Source organism: Magnusiomyces paraingens, assembly GCF_902498895.1.
Source record: "Magnusiomyces paraingens strain CBS 517.90 genome assembly, contig: contig4, whole genome shotgun sequence".
Classification (NCBI taxonomy): Eukaryota; Fungi; Ascomycota; class Dipodascomycetes; order Dipodascales; family Dipodascaceae; genus Magnusiomyces; species Magnusiomyces paraingens.
The window spans coordinates 1,742,820-1,762,638 of NW_022474070.1; the positions used below are offsets into that span (position 1 = coordinate 1,742,820).

At 34.0% G+C, this 19,819-nt stretch overlaps 4 protein-coding genes across 4 annotated transcripts; 2 read left to right on the forward strand and 2 right to left on the reverse strand.

The window, feature by feature from the left end:
• Window positions 1-1,704: 1,704 nt before the first annotated feature.
• Window positions 1,705-3,042, reverse strand: SAPINGB_P005325 (uncharacterized protein; the record flags this gene model as incomplete). The annotated part of the gene is made up of 1 exon (XM_032000039.1): window positions 1,705-3,042. The coding sequence occupies one exon, from the start codon at window positions 3,040-3,042 to the stop codon at window positions 1,705-1,707; it is 1,338 nt and encodes a 445-aa protein (XP_031855930.1).
• A 4,573-nt stretch (window positions 3,043-7,615) lies between these two features.
• SAPINGB_P005326 (uncharacterized protein) lies at window positions 7,616-14,299 on the forward strand (the record flags this gene model as incomplete). Its single annotated transcript, XM_032000040.1, has 1 exon — window positions 7,616-14,299. One exon carries the CDS (start codon window positions 7,616-7,618, stop codon window positions 14,297-14,299), a length of 6,684 nt encoding a protein of 2,227 aa, XP_031855931.1.
• A 722-nt stretch (window positions 14,300-15,021) lies between these two features.
• Window positions 15,022-15,762, reverse strand: SAPINGB_P005327 (uncharacterized protein; the record flags this gene model as incomplete). The annotated part of the gene is made up of 1 exon (XM_032000041.1): window positions 15,022-15,762. One exon carries the CDS (start codon window positions 15,760-15,762, stop codon window positions 15,022-15,024), a length of 741 nt encoding a protein of 246 aa, XP_031855932.1.
• Window positions 15,763-18,918: 3,156 nt separating this feature from the next.
• On the forward strand, window positions 18,919-19,669 carry SAPINGB_P005328 (uncharacterized protein; the record flags this gene model as incomplete). The annotated part of the gene is made up of 2 exons (XM_032000042.1): window positions 18,919-19,120; window positions 19,251-19,669. 2 exons carry the CDS (start codon window positions 18,919-18,921, stop codon window positions 19,667-19,669), a joined length of 621 nt encoding a protein of 206 aa, XP_031855933.1.
• Window positions 19,670-19,819: the final 150 nt, after the last annotated feature.

Here is a 19,819-nt window from a genome sequence, read left to right on the forward strand (position 1 = left end):
ATATATTAGATTGATGCTTGATAACTGAGGATTCTATTGAAATGATTAAGAAAAGTAGTTGGATTACAGTCTTATTTATATTTTAATTTGAAAATCCGTTTTTTGAAAACATACAAACAAATTTCAATTGCATTGAATACGTGAATACCAAATTTATGTAAATATCAATATCAATATCAATACTATCGTTTGTTCTTCTATTCCTTTCTTTGAATCCTGGTACTAGTTGAATAAGTTATTGATAGTTCAAAAACTATAGCTGTCAATTTAACTGCATAAAACCAACCATAAATCTGTATTTTTTTGCTGTATCATAGTCAGATCAAGGTGCCAATAAAGGATTAAATTTGCATGATTTCTGGGGAAAATGTCGCTTTGGTAACCACACCAAACTAGTAATTTAAGCTCTCCTTAGATTTTCAAAGTATGGACTCCATATAATAATCCCCAACGTTTATAAAAGCTTTGTTTACCTGAAACAGACAAATTATTATGTTTAAACAGCCAATGCTTAAAGGGGATTCTTTGATTTACATTTTAAAGACTTAAAATATATTAATTAAAACTTGACTTTATGCTTGACATTAATTGAAATAAAAATAGATTTATCACTTAATGGTGTTTTGCCAATCCATTTTTCAAAAACTCTTTATCATTGAAGTGACTTGTGGCAATTGATTTCATTTCTGTTTTAATTGTTCCAGCTCATCAGGTAAACACTTAATTCTATATGCTAATCATGGAATCATGTACTTCTTCTTCAATACCTATTCCATGAAGGTAACAACTGAACCTTTATTTGATTTTTTTTAAGAGTTAAAATAATCATACAACTATTTTAATTTACAAGAATTTTTATAATGATTTTACATATAAGATGCCATATTTTTTTGTTTACGGTCTCTTTACTTGTTGTAATTTTTACTTTTATACTCTATTTTGTTTTTTCAAAATTACTTTGCTTGGCTTTTTTACTTTTTTTTTATTGTAGCTGTCTTTTCTTTCAAACAATCTGTAACCGAAAAGTCCATATTATTCTGATATTTGACAGTTAGTCATGCTACAAGGCTGCTCCCACAAACGGTTTCAACGGTATTGTTGTCACTGCTTTCCACTACATATCTCTCTATGTTTAACGATTTTGAGAATTTAGAGTTACGACTTTCAGGCTCTAATCAAGCTAAAATCGTTTTCATTTATTTAAAGTGAAGAGATTTATGTTATTTCATGTAACGAGGTTAAGAGATTAAGATTTTTAGCGGATTTAAGTTTTCAAAAAGGGGGTCAATAAAAAGAATTCATTTGTAACCATTTCTTAAAACTGAATTTTTACAAAAATAAGAATCAATTAAATTAAAACTGTATAAAGTATTTAATAAAAAATTAAACTATAGGTTCTGGAATCTAAAATTTTGAAAGTACTTGAAAATAGGCACGCGGCTATTTTAATTTTTTACATTAATCTAGAAGAAGAATGCTAAATTTATGCTTAAAAAATTTTAAATTTATACATCGTAGTAAGCCTTCATCTGGAATTAGAAGGATTTTTTTTTGATTGCTTTGAAAACCATTTTTTTTTGAATTTAACTGGCATTGGTTAGTGATTATTTGAGAAGGGAAAATCGTCGTATCCATAATTATTTTTGATAAAGCGGAAAGTGTTAACATTTTACTTTTTGCTAAATGGACGTCTTGCAATTCTGTTCAAACCACAACTTGAACGCTACTTATTTCCAACAAGTCTTTTAAACATGTCAACTCTCTGGTAACTTTTTCTAATGCGTTAATCTTGATATTAATATCGCAATCAAGGTCTAAAAATATTTTCTGGATTTGATAAAAAATGGACAAGTAGGAGCTGCCATATATTCCCTCATTAATTTCTGCATCACAAAGTTCATCCATACGTTGTAAATAAAACATCCATCTAAAACCTTCTTCTAACTTTTTACGATATTCTTCCGACTTTTGTAGCCTTTCTTGAATATAATTATTAAGTTTTTCAATATCACCCGGATGTACCAAAGAAGCTAGCTGTTCAATTTTCCAGATTAACTTTTGGTATTCCATGCATCGAATTGTTAGGTAATAAGGGTGGAATGCAAATTTTGAACAATTGTAATTCACAAAAAAAGAAAGATTGTCTTCAAAATCTGCTGGAAATTCATGAACAAAATACAAGTTTTGCTTAAGTACGTTCTCGAAGCTAAAGTTGTCCACCAGCGGATCAAACTGAACATTGAAACTTGATTCTGATGTTGTTGGGTATACAACCGAAAAATCCATAGTAATAGAAGAAAACTTGAAATGAGAAAGTTGAAAAAGAGAGTCATTTAAAAAGGATTTATCAACATAAATATTGTTCAAACAATCTTGTTTTGAAAGATTGACGGGGATATCAAAAGTTTCAGATGCCATTTCATAGTCATCGGCTTCCATAGAAGAGTTCTCATTCACTTCTAAGTCAAGAACTTTTGAAGTTTTTACTATATGTTGCTTGTTGTTAAGATATTTTAAACAGTTATTATCAATGAGAATTTGATTTTCATCTTGAAATTCTGTATTGCTAAGTGGACAGTCAATAATGCCTTGACCTAAAGCGATTTTGGATTGATAGACTTCTACTGGTAAAGTTGTCATGATAGTTATGTAATTTAGTAAAGAGCTTGGGGAAGTTCCACCTATCCCATTGTAATCAAGCATTTGCATATGACCTGGAATTGGTAGTTGTATGCCTGGCATTGATATCATCAAGTCTGTTGTGTTTGGTGAAAAATGTCTTGGGGAAGTTCTACCTATCCCATTGTAGGCAAGCTTAGTGGTTGGGTCAGCATTTGTGTTTAACAAGAGACTATTATCAGCAGTTAGGAAAAGTGTATCCGGATCCATTTCTAGTAATGATTCTTCTGCAAAAAAAGTTTTTGTATCTGGGCCACAAAAGGCCTGTGAGATTTTGTCTAGCTCAAAAAGGGTGTCATTATTGCTTGCATCATATTCTATAGAAATTGGTATATTATAATTAATGGAAGAATTTTGAAACATGACAAATTAAGTTCTAAAATTATAATAACAATAGTTTATAAGAACAAAGCAGAAAAAAAAAGCAATTTGTAAGTTTAGAGTTCTGGGTATGTTGAACGAAAAAAAATAATAGAAAAAAGAAGAATAAAACAGGGAAAGCTTTCCCTTTTATATGTCCCCTAAAAAGGTTAAAAAATGCATTATTTCACCATGAGCATGAACATCCTATTAATATTTATTAAAATAATGACTACCAAATAGGGTATTGTAAAACTTTTTCACAACTTAATTCAATGCACTTTTGAATAAAATTCAAATAAAAAACAATTGAGTTATTGGTTTTTGTATTAATTCATAAAACACAAATAAAAAAAATATATCTGTGTATATCAATATCTTTTCATAGCAAGATGAATCTCAAGTATTCTTTTGTTTTAAGAGTTGCAAATCCTTAGTAAGTAATTAACTTTTTATCTTGGTGTTTCTTTCCTCTAATTATAATGCAAATTCACAAGAAGATAATGCTGAAAAAAAGTCCCATGAATCTAGTATATATTACCATAAACATCCTGTTTGCATAATTTAACTTCAAAAGGGTTTCAAAAGCAATATACACTAGTTGCCTATTCACTGCCTGGATCCCTAGTCAGCAATATTTCAGTACATTTATTTTTATTATAACATAAATTTCACTTTAAACTAGAGTCACAATCTACGGTTGGTTGTTATTAAGAATAGTGATTTCATTTGATATGTGTTTTAATAAACAATACTAAAACCTTTTTGATAATTCGTGACCCAGCATCTTATGTACTTATCTAAAGATTTATAATGAAAACTTCATAATGTATTTTCATAAAAGATTTGGCTTGGAGGGATTTGGACAGAAATGTTCACTAAAAAGATAATCACAGCATTTTCTTGAATTGCATTAAAACAAGTTGTATATTATATATTTTTTTTCATATATTCCATATATGGCATAAATTGTGGAAAAAGCCGAAAATATCACATTGCTATCTATTTTCTTAGTTGTTTGTTTTTGAAATGGTTTGAATTCAGCTTTGATATGGATAGAAACGAAGGCTTTATTAATTATTTGGTGAATTAATTTATTTTAAGTATTCTTACGTTATGTGATTTTGAGTGTATTTTTTTCCAAATTAGTTGCAGAATATTCGAAGGATTTTCAAAAAAAAATAAATAAATTTACAAGATCATATATATATATTTAACTTGATAAATGTAAATTCCTGTTTGTAACATTGATAAACAGTGAGTGTTCAGAGATGGAATGCACTGAAGAAGATTCCAGTTATCTTTTTCAGAATCAGTTTGTTTCACTTCCAAAAATTTCTTCAAATCTTTTAGTCCAACACTGACTTTGAATTAATGAAATCAAGATAGATTCATATTCTGATTAAAATTTATAGTGAATGATTTTTTTATTATATGTTTGAGAGATTGGAATAAAGCAGTGAATAAATAACTTTGGTTACTAAGTATATTTCTTATTACAGGATTTGTTACAAACTTTAATACCATTGTAACAAATAAGACAATATATTGTCTTATTGATTTATATAAATCAATAAATCAAATGAGTGCCAACCTTCAAAACCCTCTGGAATTCGATCAGCAGAATATACTCACAGGCTCTAGTAAAATAAATCTTAGGGAAAACTTAAATTTCTCATAGTGATATTTTTTTTGAAAATTTCTAAAAAAACACGATTTAGGCAGCACTAATAATCTTATTTTTGCTTGAAAATTTCAGTTTAAGGGATATAATTGGCTTTTCGACAAAAAGGGAAATATTTATGCACGATATTGAAATTTTAACAGTCCCCGCAATATTATTATAATTAAATAATAATAAATATTATTGGCTACATTGGCTACATTGGCTATATAATAGTAAGTTGATGTGGCTAATATTAACTTTGATTAGCCACATGAGTTTTTGTTGAACAAACATTTGGCCTTAGACTGATTTTAAAGCCATCATCAACTTGTTAACTTAACTAGAGTTAAATTTATTCTTGAGTTAATTAATTAATTAATTAATTTTTTTCCATCTATAAATTATGATGACATTTAAATTCTTTCACTGGGGATTTAACTGTAGTTTAAAATAAACTCATATATAGATATATATATAAATCAATCCAGCTGCTTATATCTTTTACCAGAGGATAACCTCATCTTCATCTTCATCTTCTTTATCTTTATCTTTATCTTAATCTACAAGTACATTCACATATTTCTAAACTGATACAACCATTTTAGCAGGGTTACTTCACTGTGTTCCTAAATATTCCTATGTTCAAACCAATTTTCAACTTACTACCATGTGAATTCCTGCAAGTATCCCTTTAATCAAAAGATCTCCCATAGCTTAGATCCACTCCTCCAGCTACTCTTCATCTATTTCTGCTTTTGAGGATATTATTGCAACTTACTTTTATAAAAGTACATAAATTTATGTTGATTTCACTGAATTTCAAAGTATTTTTCTATTCAAACCGACGCTTGGAGTAAAATTTACCCTCACTTGAATTCTAACGAAATATCCGCAATTCTATCACTTGATTTGTGTGCTGCTAGTTCTAGCCGTGATGAAGAAAGCTCCTCATAGAAGATTGCTTATAAATTTAAATAACCCTGCGGGCTTCAAGCTTTAAACCAAAGTAGTAAGCATATTCTATGCAAACTAACGAGACATCGTCATAATTAATAACTTAAAGTATTTAGTGTTAATAGATTTAGAGGGTAGGGATAAATATATATTATAGTTATAGTTATAGATATAGAAGAATGATAATAGGTAAAGGGTCACGGTAGAGACTAAAAAAAGGAATCAAGAAGTCCAGTACGGCCAGTCAGAGCTGCTAAGTTTAAAGATCCGGTCTTTTCTCAAGCTTACAGTACCAGTTGGGCAGTACAATATAGTTAACCTAAGTTAAGTCAAAGTTAGTTAAATGATTAAGGGAAAAAGAAAGAGACAAGAGCAGATATAAGATAACACGTATCTTATTACCATAGACAGAGATTCAGTGTCTGCTAGGTATATACCGGAACCCTAACCCTAACCCCAACATACACTGTTGGGTCAGGGTACCGGTGCTACAACGGGTAACACTAGAGCACAGGCGGCACCGCACTACATTTCTCAGCAGTAGAACTGGTACACTCATAACACCAAGCTATAGCGAAACATTTCAGTGAAGGCATACTACTTCTTAACATTTAATAGCTGAGAATGCACCTAATTTATTGAGATATACAATCTTAAAAAGAAGTTGTTGTTACAATAAAAAGTTTTGAATCAAAGGTGGTGCCTTTTTTTCCTTTTCTAGTCAATTTTTTCTGAACTGTTATGTTTAGTGCTTACTAGTCAACTGTTTAAATGAGAAGGTTTAGGTATTTTTATTTTTTATTTGTGCAACTTTCTTTTTAGCCTTTTTAAGTCGAGAAACAATAAATAATACTTTTAAATATTTAATAAATAAATTATTCTGCATATTTCCTTTTTCGGATATTCAATGTATTTAAACTCTTACCTCGAGGACCTGATAATTATTATGATAATAAATAATAGAAATAATAAGGTCTTTACTTAAAAACAAACATTAAAAAAAAAAAAAGCATCAACCTTTGGAATTTTTCTTTTATTTTATTTTATTTTATTTTTTTTGCAAGAAATAAAAATGGAAATTTAAACTCGTCAGTTTTTAACTTTCAAGACTCTCTCAATAAGTTCCATCCGAGACTTTTCGCCATATTCAACAAATGACTTGGTACATATAGATGTACTCACAAATGTCTGCTAGCCATGCGGCTAACAAAACCTTTTTGTTCATCCATGGCCACCTGTTTAGTACCATTACTAGTAATTACTAGTAAAGGATATAAATAAAAAAATAAAAAAAAAATGTTTTTGTTGTTGTCCCCCGAATCTTATCTGCCTGTAAAATTTTGAATTGTTTATATATATAAAACGTGAAATCGCCTCCCCTCTTTTTGTAAAAAAAATTGCCAATTTTTTTTATTAAACCAAACTTGTCTGTTTTTTGTTAATTGAATTTTTTTTACATTTTTTATTATTGTTTTATTTCTGTTTTATTTCTATTTTCATTTCATTTTTTTATCTTATTCACTTTTTGAAAAAAAATTACTGTGGAAAGTTTCAGAAGTAAGTTAAACATTGAAATAAGTAAGATTTTATATTCAATCTAATCTCTCTGTTCTTAGGTAAATGATTCCTTTCAAGTTAATTACATGGCTCCTCCTGAGTAACTGTGCTGCTCAAACCTCTACAAATCCCCAGTGGGATTCCACAATCACTCCAGTCGCAGAAATAGATTTATATAAAAGAGTCCTACCCCCTTCTCCGGCTTCTACTCCCTGTTATAATGACCTTGATGAGTCAGGTTGTTCAAGTGCATTCACCGCTGTTGCCACTGCTGTTAATCAGGCAAGAGATTCTAAAAAAAAAAACCGTAAAAGAGAGTTAGACACTCTCTTGTCGCTTTACATCGAACAAATTGAAATTGACAGCTTTTTAAATTGTTACTCAACTTGGTCAAATGAAATGATCTTAGACTCTTACTCATCATCCATCGTCTTTGAATATTTACACACTATTGATGGAATTTACTCCCCATTCTACAGTCTTTGTTCCGCAACCACTACCTCAGAACCTGAGTCTTCTTCTGAGTCTTCTTCTGAGTCTTCTTCTGAGTCTACTTCTGAATCTTCTTCTGAGTCTTCTTCTGAATCTTCTTCTGAGTCTTCTTCTGAGTCTTCTTCAGAATCTTTTAAATCTTCAACAGAGTCTTCGACCGAATCTTCGACCGAATCTTCTTCTGAATCTTCTGCTCCATCTTCCAGTCCTTGTTTCTCCGTTGATACAACAACTTGTCAAAATGTTTGCAACAATGTAAACTCTATGGCTTCCGATCTTACTTATAATTATAATCAATTTGTATCCAACAATAACCCCTCCTTGTTGTGTCCATTTATTAATGCTCACGATGATTACACAACTTGTATGCAATGTGTCAATTACTACTACGAAGATTTTGGCCTGGAATCCCAATATATACTTAATATTTTTCTTACTTGGGGTCTCTGTGATGTTACATTTGACTTTCCCATAAGTTGTGATAATCCCCAAAATGCTTGTATTGCAGGCGATGAAACATCTTGTCAAGGTTACTGTGATTATTATATTTGGTTACATTCAGCTATAGAGATTAATATGAATAACTATCTCATCAATTCAAACGATAAAGACAGTTTTTGTGGGTTTGTTTATAATAATTTGCCAGATAGTCAATCCTGTTACCAATGTCTCAAAGCTAACCCGGGAAACAATTATGGGATACCCATAGCTGATATTTCTGCCGCAATTTTTTCATTTGCATATTGTGCTATTGATCTAGGCAATTATGAAATATGCCCTGCTGAATCTTCTACTGAATCATCCACCGAGTCTCCCACCGAGTCTTCTACTAAATCTTCTACTGAATCCTCAACTCCTTCTTCCAATCCTTGTTTCTCCGTTGATACAACAACTTGTCAAAATGTTTGCAACAATCTAAACTCTTTAGCTTCAAACCTTAATTATTACTATATCCAAGCAGTCGCCACCGATAACAATATACTTTTGTGCCCATTCATTAATGCCCACGATGATTATACAACTTGTATGCAATGTGTCAATTACTACAACCAAGATTTCGGCTTGGGATATGATCATATATCAAGAATTTTTTTTTCTTGGGGTCTCTGTGAGGTTTCATTTAATTTTCCTGCAAGTTGTGATAATCCCCAATATGATTGTGTTGCAGGCGACGAAAAAACTTGTCAAGGTTACTGTAATTATTACTTTTCGTTATTTACACCCACATTAACTATGATCAATGCCTACCTTGATGAATTAAACGATAAAGAAGATTTCTGCGATTATGTCAATAATGGTTTGATGAAAGGTCAACATTGTTATAACTGTCTCAGAGCTAATCCAGGAGATTACTATGGGCTAGCAAGTAATTATCTTAACGTACAACTTTTTGCCTTTGCATATTGTGGTGTTGATCTAGGGAATTATGAAATATGCCCTGCTGAATCTTCTTCTGAATCTACTTCTGAATCTTCTTCTGAATCTTCTTCTGAATCTTCTTCTGAATCTTCTTCTGAATCTTCTTCAGAATCGTCTTCAGAATCGTCTTCAGAATCGTCTTCTGAATCGTCTTCAGAATCGTCTTCAGAATCGTCTTCAGAATCGTCTTCAGAATCGTCTTCAGAATCTTCCTCTGAATCTTCAACGGAGTCTTCAACGGAGTCCTCCACAGAATCTTTTTTTGAATCTTCTTCTGAATCTTCTTCTGAATCTTCTTCTGAATCTTCCTCTGAATCTTCTTCAGAATCGTCTTCAGAATCTTCTTCTGAGTCTTCTTCTGAGTCTTCTTCAGAATCTTCTTCTGAATCTCCTTCAGAATCTTCTTCTGAATCTTCTTCTGAATCTTCTTATGAATCTTCTTCTGAATCTTCTTCTGAATCTTCTTCTGAATCTTCTTCTGAATCTTCTTCTGAATCTTCTTCTGAATCTTCTTCTGAATCTTCTTCTGAATCTTCTTCTGAATCTTCTTCTGAATCTTCTTCTGAATCTTCTTCTGAATCTTCTTCTGAATCTTCTTCTGAATCTTCTTCTGAATCTTCTTCTGAATCTTCTTCTGAATCTTCTTCTGAATCTTCTTCTGAATCGTCTTCAGAATCGTCTTCAGAATTGTCTTCAGAATATTCAACAGAGTCTTCGATTGAATCTTCAATAGAGTCTTTAATGAAGTCTTTGACCGAGTCTTCCGCTAAATCTTCTTCTGAGTCGTCAACGGAGTCTTCAACAGAGTTGTCTTCAAAATCTTCAATAGAGCCTTTAATGGAGTCTTCCTCTGAATCTTCTTCAGAATCGTCTTCAGAATCTTCTTCTGAGTCTTCTTCTGAGTCTTCTTCAGAATCTTCTTCTGAATCTCCTTCAGAATCTTCTTCTGAATCTTCTTCTGAATCTTCTTATGAATCTTCTTCTGAATCTTCTTCTGAATCTTCTTCTGAATCTTCTTCTGAATCTTCTTCTGAATCTTCTTCTGAATCTTCTTCTGAATCTTCTTCTGAATCTTCTTCTGAATCTTCTTCTGAATCTTCTTCTGAATCTTCTTCTGAATCTTTTTTTGAATCTTCTTTTGAATATTCTTCTGAATTTTCGACCGAGTCTTCGACCGAGTCTTCCGCTAAATCTTCCTCAGACTCGTCAACGGAGTCTTCGACTGAGCCACCTTCTGAATTATCTTCTGGATCTTCCTTTGAATCTTCTTCAGAGTCTTCTACGGAATTTTCAACGGAATCTCCTATGGAGTCCTCCTCCGAGTCTTCTTTTGCATCTTCTTCTGGGTCGTCTTCTGAGTCTTCTTCTGAATCTTTAATGGAGTCGTCTTCAGAATTTTCTTCAGAGTCGTCTTCTGAATCGTCTTTGAAATCTTCTACAGAGTCTTCTTTTGAATCTTTTTCAGAGTCGTCTCCAGAATCTTCTTTAAAATCTTCAACGGAGTCTTCAATCGAGTTGTCTTCAGAATCTTCTTCAGAATCTTCTTCAGAATCTTTAATGGAGTCTTCAATCGAGTCTTCCTCTGAATCTTTTTTTGAATCTTCAACCGAGTATTCCTCTGAATATTCTTCTGAATCGTCTACCGTGTCTTCAATTGGGCCGTTTTCAAAATTTTCTTCAGAATCTTCTTCTGAGTTTTCTTCTGAGTTTTCTTCTGAGTTTTCTTCAGAGTCTTCAACCAAGTTTTCTTCTGAAACTTCTTCAGAGTTTTCTACAAAATCTTCAACGGAGTCTTTAACGGAGTCTTCAGTCGAGTTTTCTTTTGAATCTTCTTCTGAACCTTCAATCAAATCTTCAACCGAGTCGTCTTCTGAATTTTCTTCAGAGTCTTCTTCAGAATTTTTGACAGAGTTTTCTTCAGAATCTTCTTCAAAACCTTCAACCGAGTCTTCAACTGAGTCTTCCTCTGAATCATCTTTTGAATTTTCTTCTGAATCTTCAACCGAGTCTTTCAAGGAATCTTTAATTGAGTCTTCTTCTGAGTCTTCTTCTGAGTCTTCTTCTGAGTCTTCTTCTGAGTCTTCTTCTGAGTCTTCTGAGTCTTCTTCTGAGTCTTCTTCTGAGTCTTCTTCTGAGTCTTCTTCTGAGTCTTCTTCTGAGTCTTCTTCTGAGTCTTCTTCTGAGTCTTCTTCTGAGTCTTCTTCTGAGTCTTCTTCTGAGTCTTCTTCTGAGTCTTCTTCTGAGTCTTCTTCTGAGTCTTCTTCTGAGTCTTCTTCTGAGTCTTCTTCTGAGTCTTCTTCTGAGTCTTCTTCCAAGTCTTCTTTTAAGTCTTCTTCTGAACCTTCTTCTGATTCTTCAACGGAGTCTTCAACGGAGTTATCAACTGATTCTTCAATCCAATCTTCAATTGATTCTTCAATCCAATCTTCAATTGAGTCTTCAATCGAGTCACCAACGGAGTTTTTTACCAAGTCATATTTTGATTATTCTTTAGAATCACTTACAAAGTCTTTTACTGAGTCTTTTACTGAGTCTTCTACCGAGTTTTCTACCGAGTCTTCTACCGTTGTTTCCTCTGAATCTTCTGAATCTTCAACCAAGTCTTCTTCTGAATGGTCTTCTGAATTTTCGACCAAGCCTTTTTCTGATTCTTTCTTTGATTCTTTTTCTGATTTTTTTTCTGAATCTTCCATCGAGTTTTATTCACAATTTTCATCTAAATCTTCCCTTGAATTATCTTCCATTATACCCACGGTATTCTCCACTGAATCTTTATCTGAGCTGTCTTCATCAGAAATTGCTTCTGAGCATTCTTCAATTTTATCTTTGTTTGAACCCTCTTCTGTTCAATCCTCTGCTTCTGATTCTGGTTTTGAAACCCCCACATTTTCAAATCCCGAAACTTCTTTCATCATTGAAGAAACTTCTTTCGTTTCTGCTACACCCAGTGAAGTCCCCAATTTTGACTCTTTTATTGAGTCAATCAGGAAAGCTATTCTTGATGCCGTTTCCTCTATTGATGAGCTTGGACAGCTTACTGATCTTGTTGCTTCTATCATTGATTTGTTCCTCAGTGTTCTTCAATCTGAATCTAACAAGGTATTTTCAATCTTATTTAACGGCAGCATCGTTCTCAAGCGTGCTTCTTCTATTGAAGAAGCTATCATTATTTTCAATGAGTTCATTTTTGGTCTTTCTACTTGGTTCAAAGAATCTTCTTACACAGATTTCTTGTCTCTGATTAGCCAGATTCGCAATTATGCCGATCCTTCTCTTGTGGAGTCATATGTCAGATTGGCTACAGTTGCCACTCTTACATCTGCTCAAGAAGCCATCTCAAGTTTTGAAAAGCAAAGTACTGAGTTTAGTGCTGTTGCAGATAGCTTCTACATTGTTTACGGGAAGTTTATTGCTGATATTATTTATGCATTGTATCCTCATTCCAGCGAGTCTTCAACATCTACATCTACAACTACTTCTACCTCATCCACTTCTTTAACTTCGTCCATTGCTTTAACCTCGTCCACCACTTCAACCTCATCTATCACTTCCATTTCCTCCGCCACTTCTGCTTCTACTGGCATTTCTTTAGCTACGTCTTCCACTGCTACTACTTTTGCTGCTGGTACCACCACTGTTATTTTCACTGTCACCAGATACACCACTACTGTCACAACTAGTGGTACTGTTACTAACACAGTTACGGAGCCTTGTGAGACAACCACTGAGACTATTGTGATTGCACCTGAAACTACATACACTATCACTGAGCCATGCTCCAAGTGCTCAACCAAGACTTTTACTATTTCTACTATTGCCATCATCACTTCCACTCTTGCCAATAGCCAGGTTACCACAATCGCCACAACAGAGGAAGTGCCAGTAACTGTTGAGGTCACCAAGCTTCCAAGCTCTGGGTACACTTTCATTACTTATACTGGCACCATTGAAGTTCCAGGCACCACGGAGACTGTGACTGAAGTTTGCACAGTTTGCAAGACCGATACGGCAGTTTATACAGGTGTTACCACGATTACGAAAACATCTGGTGGCAGTGTTGTTACTTTTACTGAGCCTTGTGAATCCACATATACTGTTGTCGAATCACCCGTCACTTGCAGTGGAGTTACCAGTACCGTGACTTCTACTTTGTACGAAACTGAAACCCCCAAGATTTATACCACAGTTTCAAGCGGTTTTACCACATATATCACTACTTCTGGTGACTCTGTTGTTACTGTTACTGAACCTTGTACAACTACTTACACCAGTAACTCTGGTGATACTGTTTTTACAGTCATAGAGCCTTGCTTGACAACCTTTACAGTTGTCGAGTCGGAGACCACATCTGGCGGTACTGTAATTACAGTCACAGAGCCCTGTGAGACAACATACATGGTTGTCGAATCTGCTGTCTCATCATCGGGCATTTTTGCTACTTTGACCTCCACATATAGTTCCGGCATAAAGACCTACACAACAGTTGTGAGCGGTGTTTCCAGCTGTGTGTCTACATTGAATGGTCCTACTGTTGTAAGTTTAACTCAACCCTACGAGTCAACATATACTATTGTTGAATCAGTTGTGGTTAGTTCGGGGACAGTAGCAAGTATTGTAACGTCTACTGTTACCCCTGCCACCTCGTCAAGCATTTCTATTTCTGAAGAGGTTTGTACAGTTTGTGCAACCAAAACGTCCATTTCTAGTGGATTAACTACGTACACCACTTATTTCAATGGCTTTGAAGTGACGATAATTGAGACCTGTGCAACTACCTATGAGGTTGTGGAGTCTCCAACAGTTTCTGCGGGGATTACGATGGTGATCATGCTGAGCACTGTTGCAAGCATCCCAAGCGACATTGTTATTGTCCCCATGGAATCATCAGAAACCACTGGCTCTTTGACAGGTATAATACCCACCGTTGCTGTTTCAACCTCCATAGGTAAAATTCTGGAGTCTTCATTTTTGGCTGGAGTTGAAAGCTCTGTTGAACAGTCAAATGGCAGTGAGGTGATCGGAACTACAAAGGCTCCAGCCAGCACTTCGGTAGATATAATTGCTCAAGTGTTCAGTGAGAAGACCACTCTTGCGCAAGTTAACTCGGGAATGACTTCAGTTGTTCACCACCTTACACTTTTGGTGTTGTTTGCATTTACATTATTTATATAAAATTGGTTTTGTTTTTTGTTTTTTTTGTTCGTTTCTGCTTTTTTCTGTTTGCTTGTTTGTTTTTTTTAAAAAAATAGTAAATTTTATTAAATTAATTTATAATCATTATTTTTTGATTAATATAAACTGATTTACTGAGCAATTATTACTATAATCTATGGTAATTAATGTTTGATGCTGATCAGCATAACGAGGAACAGGGGGGTCAAAAACCAAAATTTTCCAACTTATCACCATTTGTCATCATCAATGCTTTAATTTTATTCCTTAATACCTTTAAGCAAAAAAAAAAGGTTACAATTTCTTTTAAGACAATTAGACTGTTTAAGAGAGTCGGCATGTCCATCTATGGAAATGTCCTTTTCGGTTTTTTTCTTTTTTTTCCTAGCAAAGTACACTTAACTAAAAATGTGTCTAAAAGTTCCCAGAGACCTACCCTCACAAATTTAAAGATTATTTATTATTTGAGACTATAAAACCAAGCGCCTTGTTTGTTTGTTTTTATTCAAGGGTTATAGAATTATATAACATCAGCATCTGCGCTATCCTTCTTGTCCATACTATATATCTTTTCATTTTCATAATAAACTTTTAATTTTGGCTTCAACATTGCATCCCGAAAATAAGTCCTGATGCCAGCTTACGAGGAACAGGGGGTTAAAAATAACCAAACCTTCCCAACCTATCTCCACTTGTCTTCATCAACGCTGTAATTGTATTTCTTAATCCCTCCAAGCAGAGATAAAGCTTACAATCTCTTGTAAGCCAGTTAAACTGTTTAAGAGAGTCGACATGTCCATCTCTGGAGATATCCGTTTCAGTCCTTTTCTTTCCTTTTCAAGCAAAGGACACTCAACTAAAATGTGATGAACTGTTTCCAGCTCTCCACATTTGCAGTTGTAACTATCCTTTTCAATTCCAAACTTTTTAAACCATGCGCCAAAGTTGCCATGGCCTGTGCGAAATTGAGTAATATTACTCAAGATCCTTCGACTATCTTTCTTCATGATCACTCCCGTAACCATTTTGGAAAGATTATCAGTACATTTCAACTCCACTGTGATATTATGATACCACAGATCCTTACTGCTGTTCCAATACATTTCTTGCCACTCTTCCATTGCTTTTTTCTTCAAAATTCCAATCGTCTGATTTTGTTGTTGTTTCAGTGTAAGAGGTTCAACCCTCTTGCATTTTCGTTTTTCATCCTTTTTAATCATATAGTCTCTATCATCTTTCGCCAACATGTAAAGCGTGGTTAGCTTTGCAATTGGAGATTTCTCAATCAATGTTAACAAATGACCATTAATAGGATTAGTTTTGCTAATATTTAGGTGTAAACGAATAGCTTTTCGTGCCACCATAAATTTTAGCCTAATACTATATGGCATAATAACAGCTCCCTTTTGTAATACCGCAATAGGAGTCGTGCGATAAGCACCAACAATTCTTCTTAAAGCCATGTTCTGCATCACTTCCAACTTGTGGATTTCTCCTTTCAAGATTTTATGATGCCAAATTTGTAAGCCATATTCGACAATTGGTCTCACGCAAGCAATATACAGTGATCTGACTGCAGACCCCCGCATACCTTTTTGCACGCCACCAAGATGCCAAATAGAAACCAAGCGCCATTGTTTGTTTGTTTGTTTTTATTCAAGGGTTATAGAATTATATAACATAAGCATCTGCGCTATCCTTTTATTGTCTGACTATGTGACTTGCCGGTTTTCATTTGTACCTTTTTAGTACGGGTGGTTTCTGTTCTGTGCGTCTCCGGTAGCCCGGAAGATGGGCCCTGATGCCAGCTTACGAGGAACAGGGAGAACCAGTCTGTCGGTCCCAAAACCTTCCCAACCCATTTCCACTTATCTTCACGGACGCCCATGTATTTCTTAATCTCTTCCGCCAGAGATACGGCCCGCAATCACCTGCAGGCTATTTAGACTGTACGGAAGAGTCGGCATTCCTGTAACCAGGGTAGCCTGTGGTTTTCAGTCTAGGTGTATACTCCCGTACACATCCTCAGGAAAAGGGGGTATTCTGGGAATCGAACCCAGTATCTTCCGCTGTCGAGCGAACGTGTTATCCTTTACACCATCCAGCCCTTTCCCCTAACCAAGCGCCAAAGTCTATTAGTATTATATAGGCATTTACTAAATGTCTTTATATAGGGATTGCAAGCAATTTTCTTCAAGAAATCATTTCTTACAAAGGTCTCTTGGCCCAGTTGGTTAAGGCATCGTGCTAATAAACAAGCAACTTCCTTGTGAAACGCGAGGATCGGCGGTTCGATCCCGCCAGAGACCATTACTTTTTATGCTTTTTTTTGTTTGTTTGTTTGTTTGTTTTTATTCAAGGGTTATAGAATTATATAACATCAGCATCTGCGCTATCCTTCTTGTCCATACTATATATTTTTTCATTTTGATAATAAACTTTTAATTTTGGCTTCAACATTGCATCTCCAACAGCCCGAAAATAAGTCCTGATGCCAGCTTACGAGGAACAGGGGGTTAAAATAACCAAACCTTCCCAACCTATCTCCACTTGTCTTCATCAACGCTGTAATTGTATTTCTTAATCCCTCCAAGCAGAGATAAAGCTTACAATCTCTTGTAAGCCAGTTAAACTGTTTAAGAGAGTCGACATGTCCATCTCTGGAGTATGCTTTTTTTTCTTCTTAGATTTTGTTTTTTTTTGGAAGAGTTGAAGAATTTGTCAAGGTTGTTGTGAAAAGAAGTTGAAATGTTTAGTGTAACGTGGTTGTAAGGTGTTTTCTATTAATAAAAATATAGTCTCGCTATTTAAGATTTTATGCATATATACAAAAGAAGAATTGAATTTTCGAAACGTTTTTTTTTCTTTTTTTTTCTTTTTTTATACAAAAGTATTTGGCGTATATTTATTAAATATAAAAGGTAAATCATAGATCAAAAGAAATGGATTACGATTTAAAAGTCATTTTCAAATATTTGAATTTAAAAAAAAGAAATAAAAATAAATTTTTTAAGCTTCCCTGCCAGGGGTCGAACCTGGAATCTTTCGCTGTGCAACTCAATAATCGTAGGCGAACGCCTTGCCATTGGGCCACAAGGAATAACTTGAAACAATAAGAATATGAAAGTATATATATTAGACAATAATTTATTTTACTATTTTAGAAAATTTGGGTAATACTAATCTAACCCTTGAATGGGGAGAGGGCTGGATGGTGTAAAGGATAACACGTTCGCTCGACAGCGGAAGATACTGGGTTCGATTCCCAAAATACCCCCTTTTCCTGAGGATGTGTACGGGAGTATACACCTAGACTGAAAACCATAGGCTACCCTGGTTACAGGAATGCCGACTCTTCCGTACAGTCTAAATAGCCTGCAGGTGATTGCGGGCCGTATCTCTGGCGGAAGAGATTAAGAAATACATGGGCGTCCGTGAAGATAAGTGGAAATGGGTTGGGAAGGTTTTGGGACCGACAGACTGGTTCTCCCTGTTCCTCGTAAGCTGGCATCAGGGCCCATCTTCCGGGCTACCGGAGACGCACAGAACAGAAACCACCCGTACTAAAAAGGTACAAATGAAAACCGGCAAGTCACATAGTCAGAAAATAAAAGGATAGCGCAGATGCTGATGTTATATAATTCTATAACCCTTGAATAAAAACAAACAAACAAACAAACACTAATCTAACCCTTGAATAAAAACAAACAAACAAATAAACAAGGTAATACTAATCTGATGTTATATAATTCTATAACCCTTGAATACAAACAAACAAACGGGTAATACTAATACTAATACTAATAAAATGAATTATATTTATCATAATTATAATTAAATTGTAATCATTTTAATATAATTTCATAAAATTTGAATTAAAAAAAATAAAAAAAAATGATTAAAATGAATCCTGAATAAAAAAACAAACAAGTAACCAAAATGACTAATTAACCAAATAACCAAGCTATTATTATTATTATTATTATTATTATTATTATAATGAAAATTTATAACTTTTAAAGAAAATTTCATATGAAAATTCAATCAAAATGATTTCCTAAAATAACATTTCCCCAACAACAATCATCTTTCGTCATTCTGTGTTAATTGAAGTAGCTGAGCCGCAGCATTAAAATTTTGGTTATGTTACATGTGACTCTCTAATATATTATTTATATATATATATATATATATATATTTTTTTTTTATTACGTTACACTTGTCATTTATTTAAGCATATTGCGGCTATGTATATACGCCACCACCATTATCACCCCCCAAAAAATAAATAAATAAAAATAAAATAAATAAAAAAAATAAAAGCCCTTCTTTTCCTATTCTTGCTAAACTTACCGCGGCTTTCTTGCGGTCACCACTTATTTTATTGCTTGTGTGTATGTGATAACAAACAACCACCACCACCACCACCACCACTACCAATTTATATAAAAACCCTTTTACAGTACTGCCAGATAATCAACTTTTTTTTAATTTTTTTAATTTTTTAATTTTTCTATCTTTTTTTTTTTTTTTATTTTTTTATTTTTAAAAATTTAGTATACCCAGCAATCTATTACTCTATATTATCTAAATAAGAAACAAAATAAAAATAAAATAAAATGAAGATCTTTTATATCGGTATTCTGCGAATCGATCAACAAGGAGGTGCCCATGAGGCCCTAGAACTGGCCTCTGTACGCGAAATGTCCAGTTTCTCGTTCTTTGAGCGATCAAGCGTTTCACAATTTATGACATTCTTTGCAAATACAGTTGCTGCTCGTACAAGTCCTGGACAACGTCAGAGCATTGAAGAAGGTGAAAGTAAGTTTTTTTTTTTTTTTTTTTTAAATTTTTATTTTTATTTTTATTTTTATTTTTATTTCTATCAAGAGATTCTATTACTAGTACCTCCTAGTACTACTACTATTGCAGGACTAACTATGGTTTTAAGACTACGTGGGACATGTTTATGCACGCTCAGAAGGCGTTGCAGCCGTGATTATTTCCGACAAAGAGTACCCGGTCCGGGTTGCATTTTCTCTGCTTAATAAGATTTTGGAAGAATACCTGGTCAAGTACCCGGCAAGTGTGATTGCAGGTGCCACAACTGCAAATGCGCCGACTACAAAGTTTCTCGAGCTGGATACGTACCTGGCCAAGTACCAGGACCCGCAAAATGCAGACACTATTATGAGGGTGCAACAGGAGTTGGATGAGACCAAGATTGTGCTACATAAGACTATTGAATCTGTCCTAGATCGTGGTGAGAAACTGGACTCTTTGGTGGACAAGTCGGAGGCTCTAAGTGCATCGTCGAGGATGTTTTACAAGCAGGCCAAAAAGACAAACTCCTGCTGTGTCATTTGTTAAAGAAGAAGAAAAAAACAAAAAACAAAAAGGGAGGTTTTCTTTTTTTTTTCTCTCTCTCTCTCTCTCTCTCTCTCTCTTTTTTCTTTTCAATCATTTTACACTTTTTTTTTTTAAAAAAAAAATTTAATCATCAGCTATAATTCACTATAC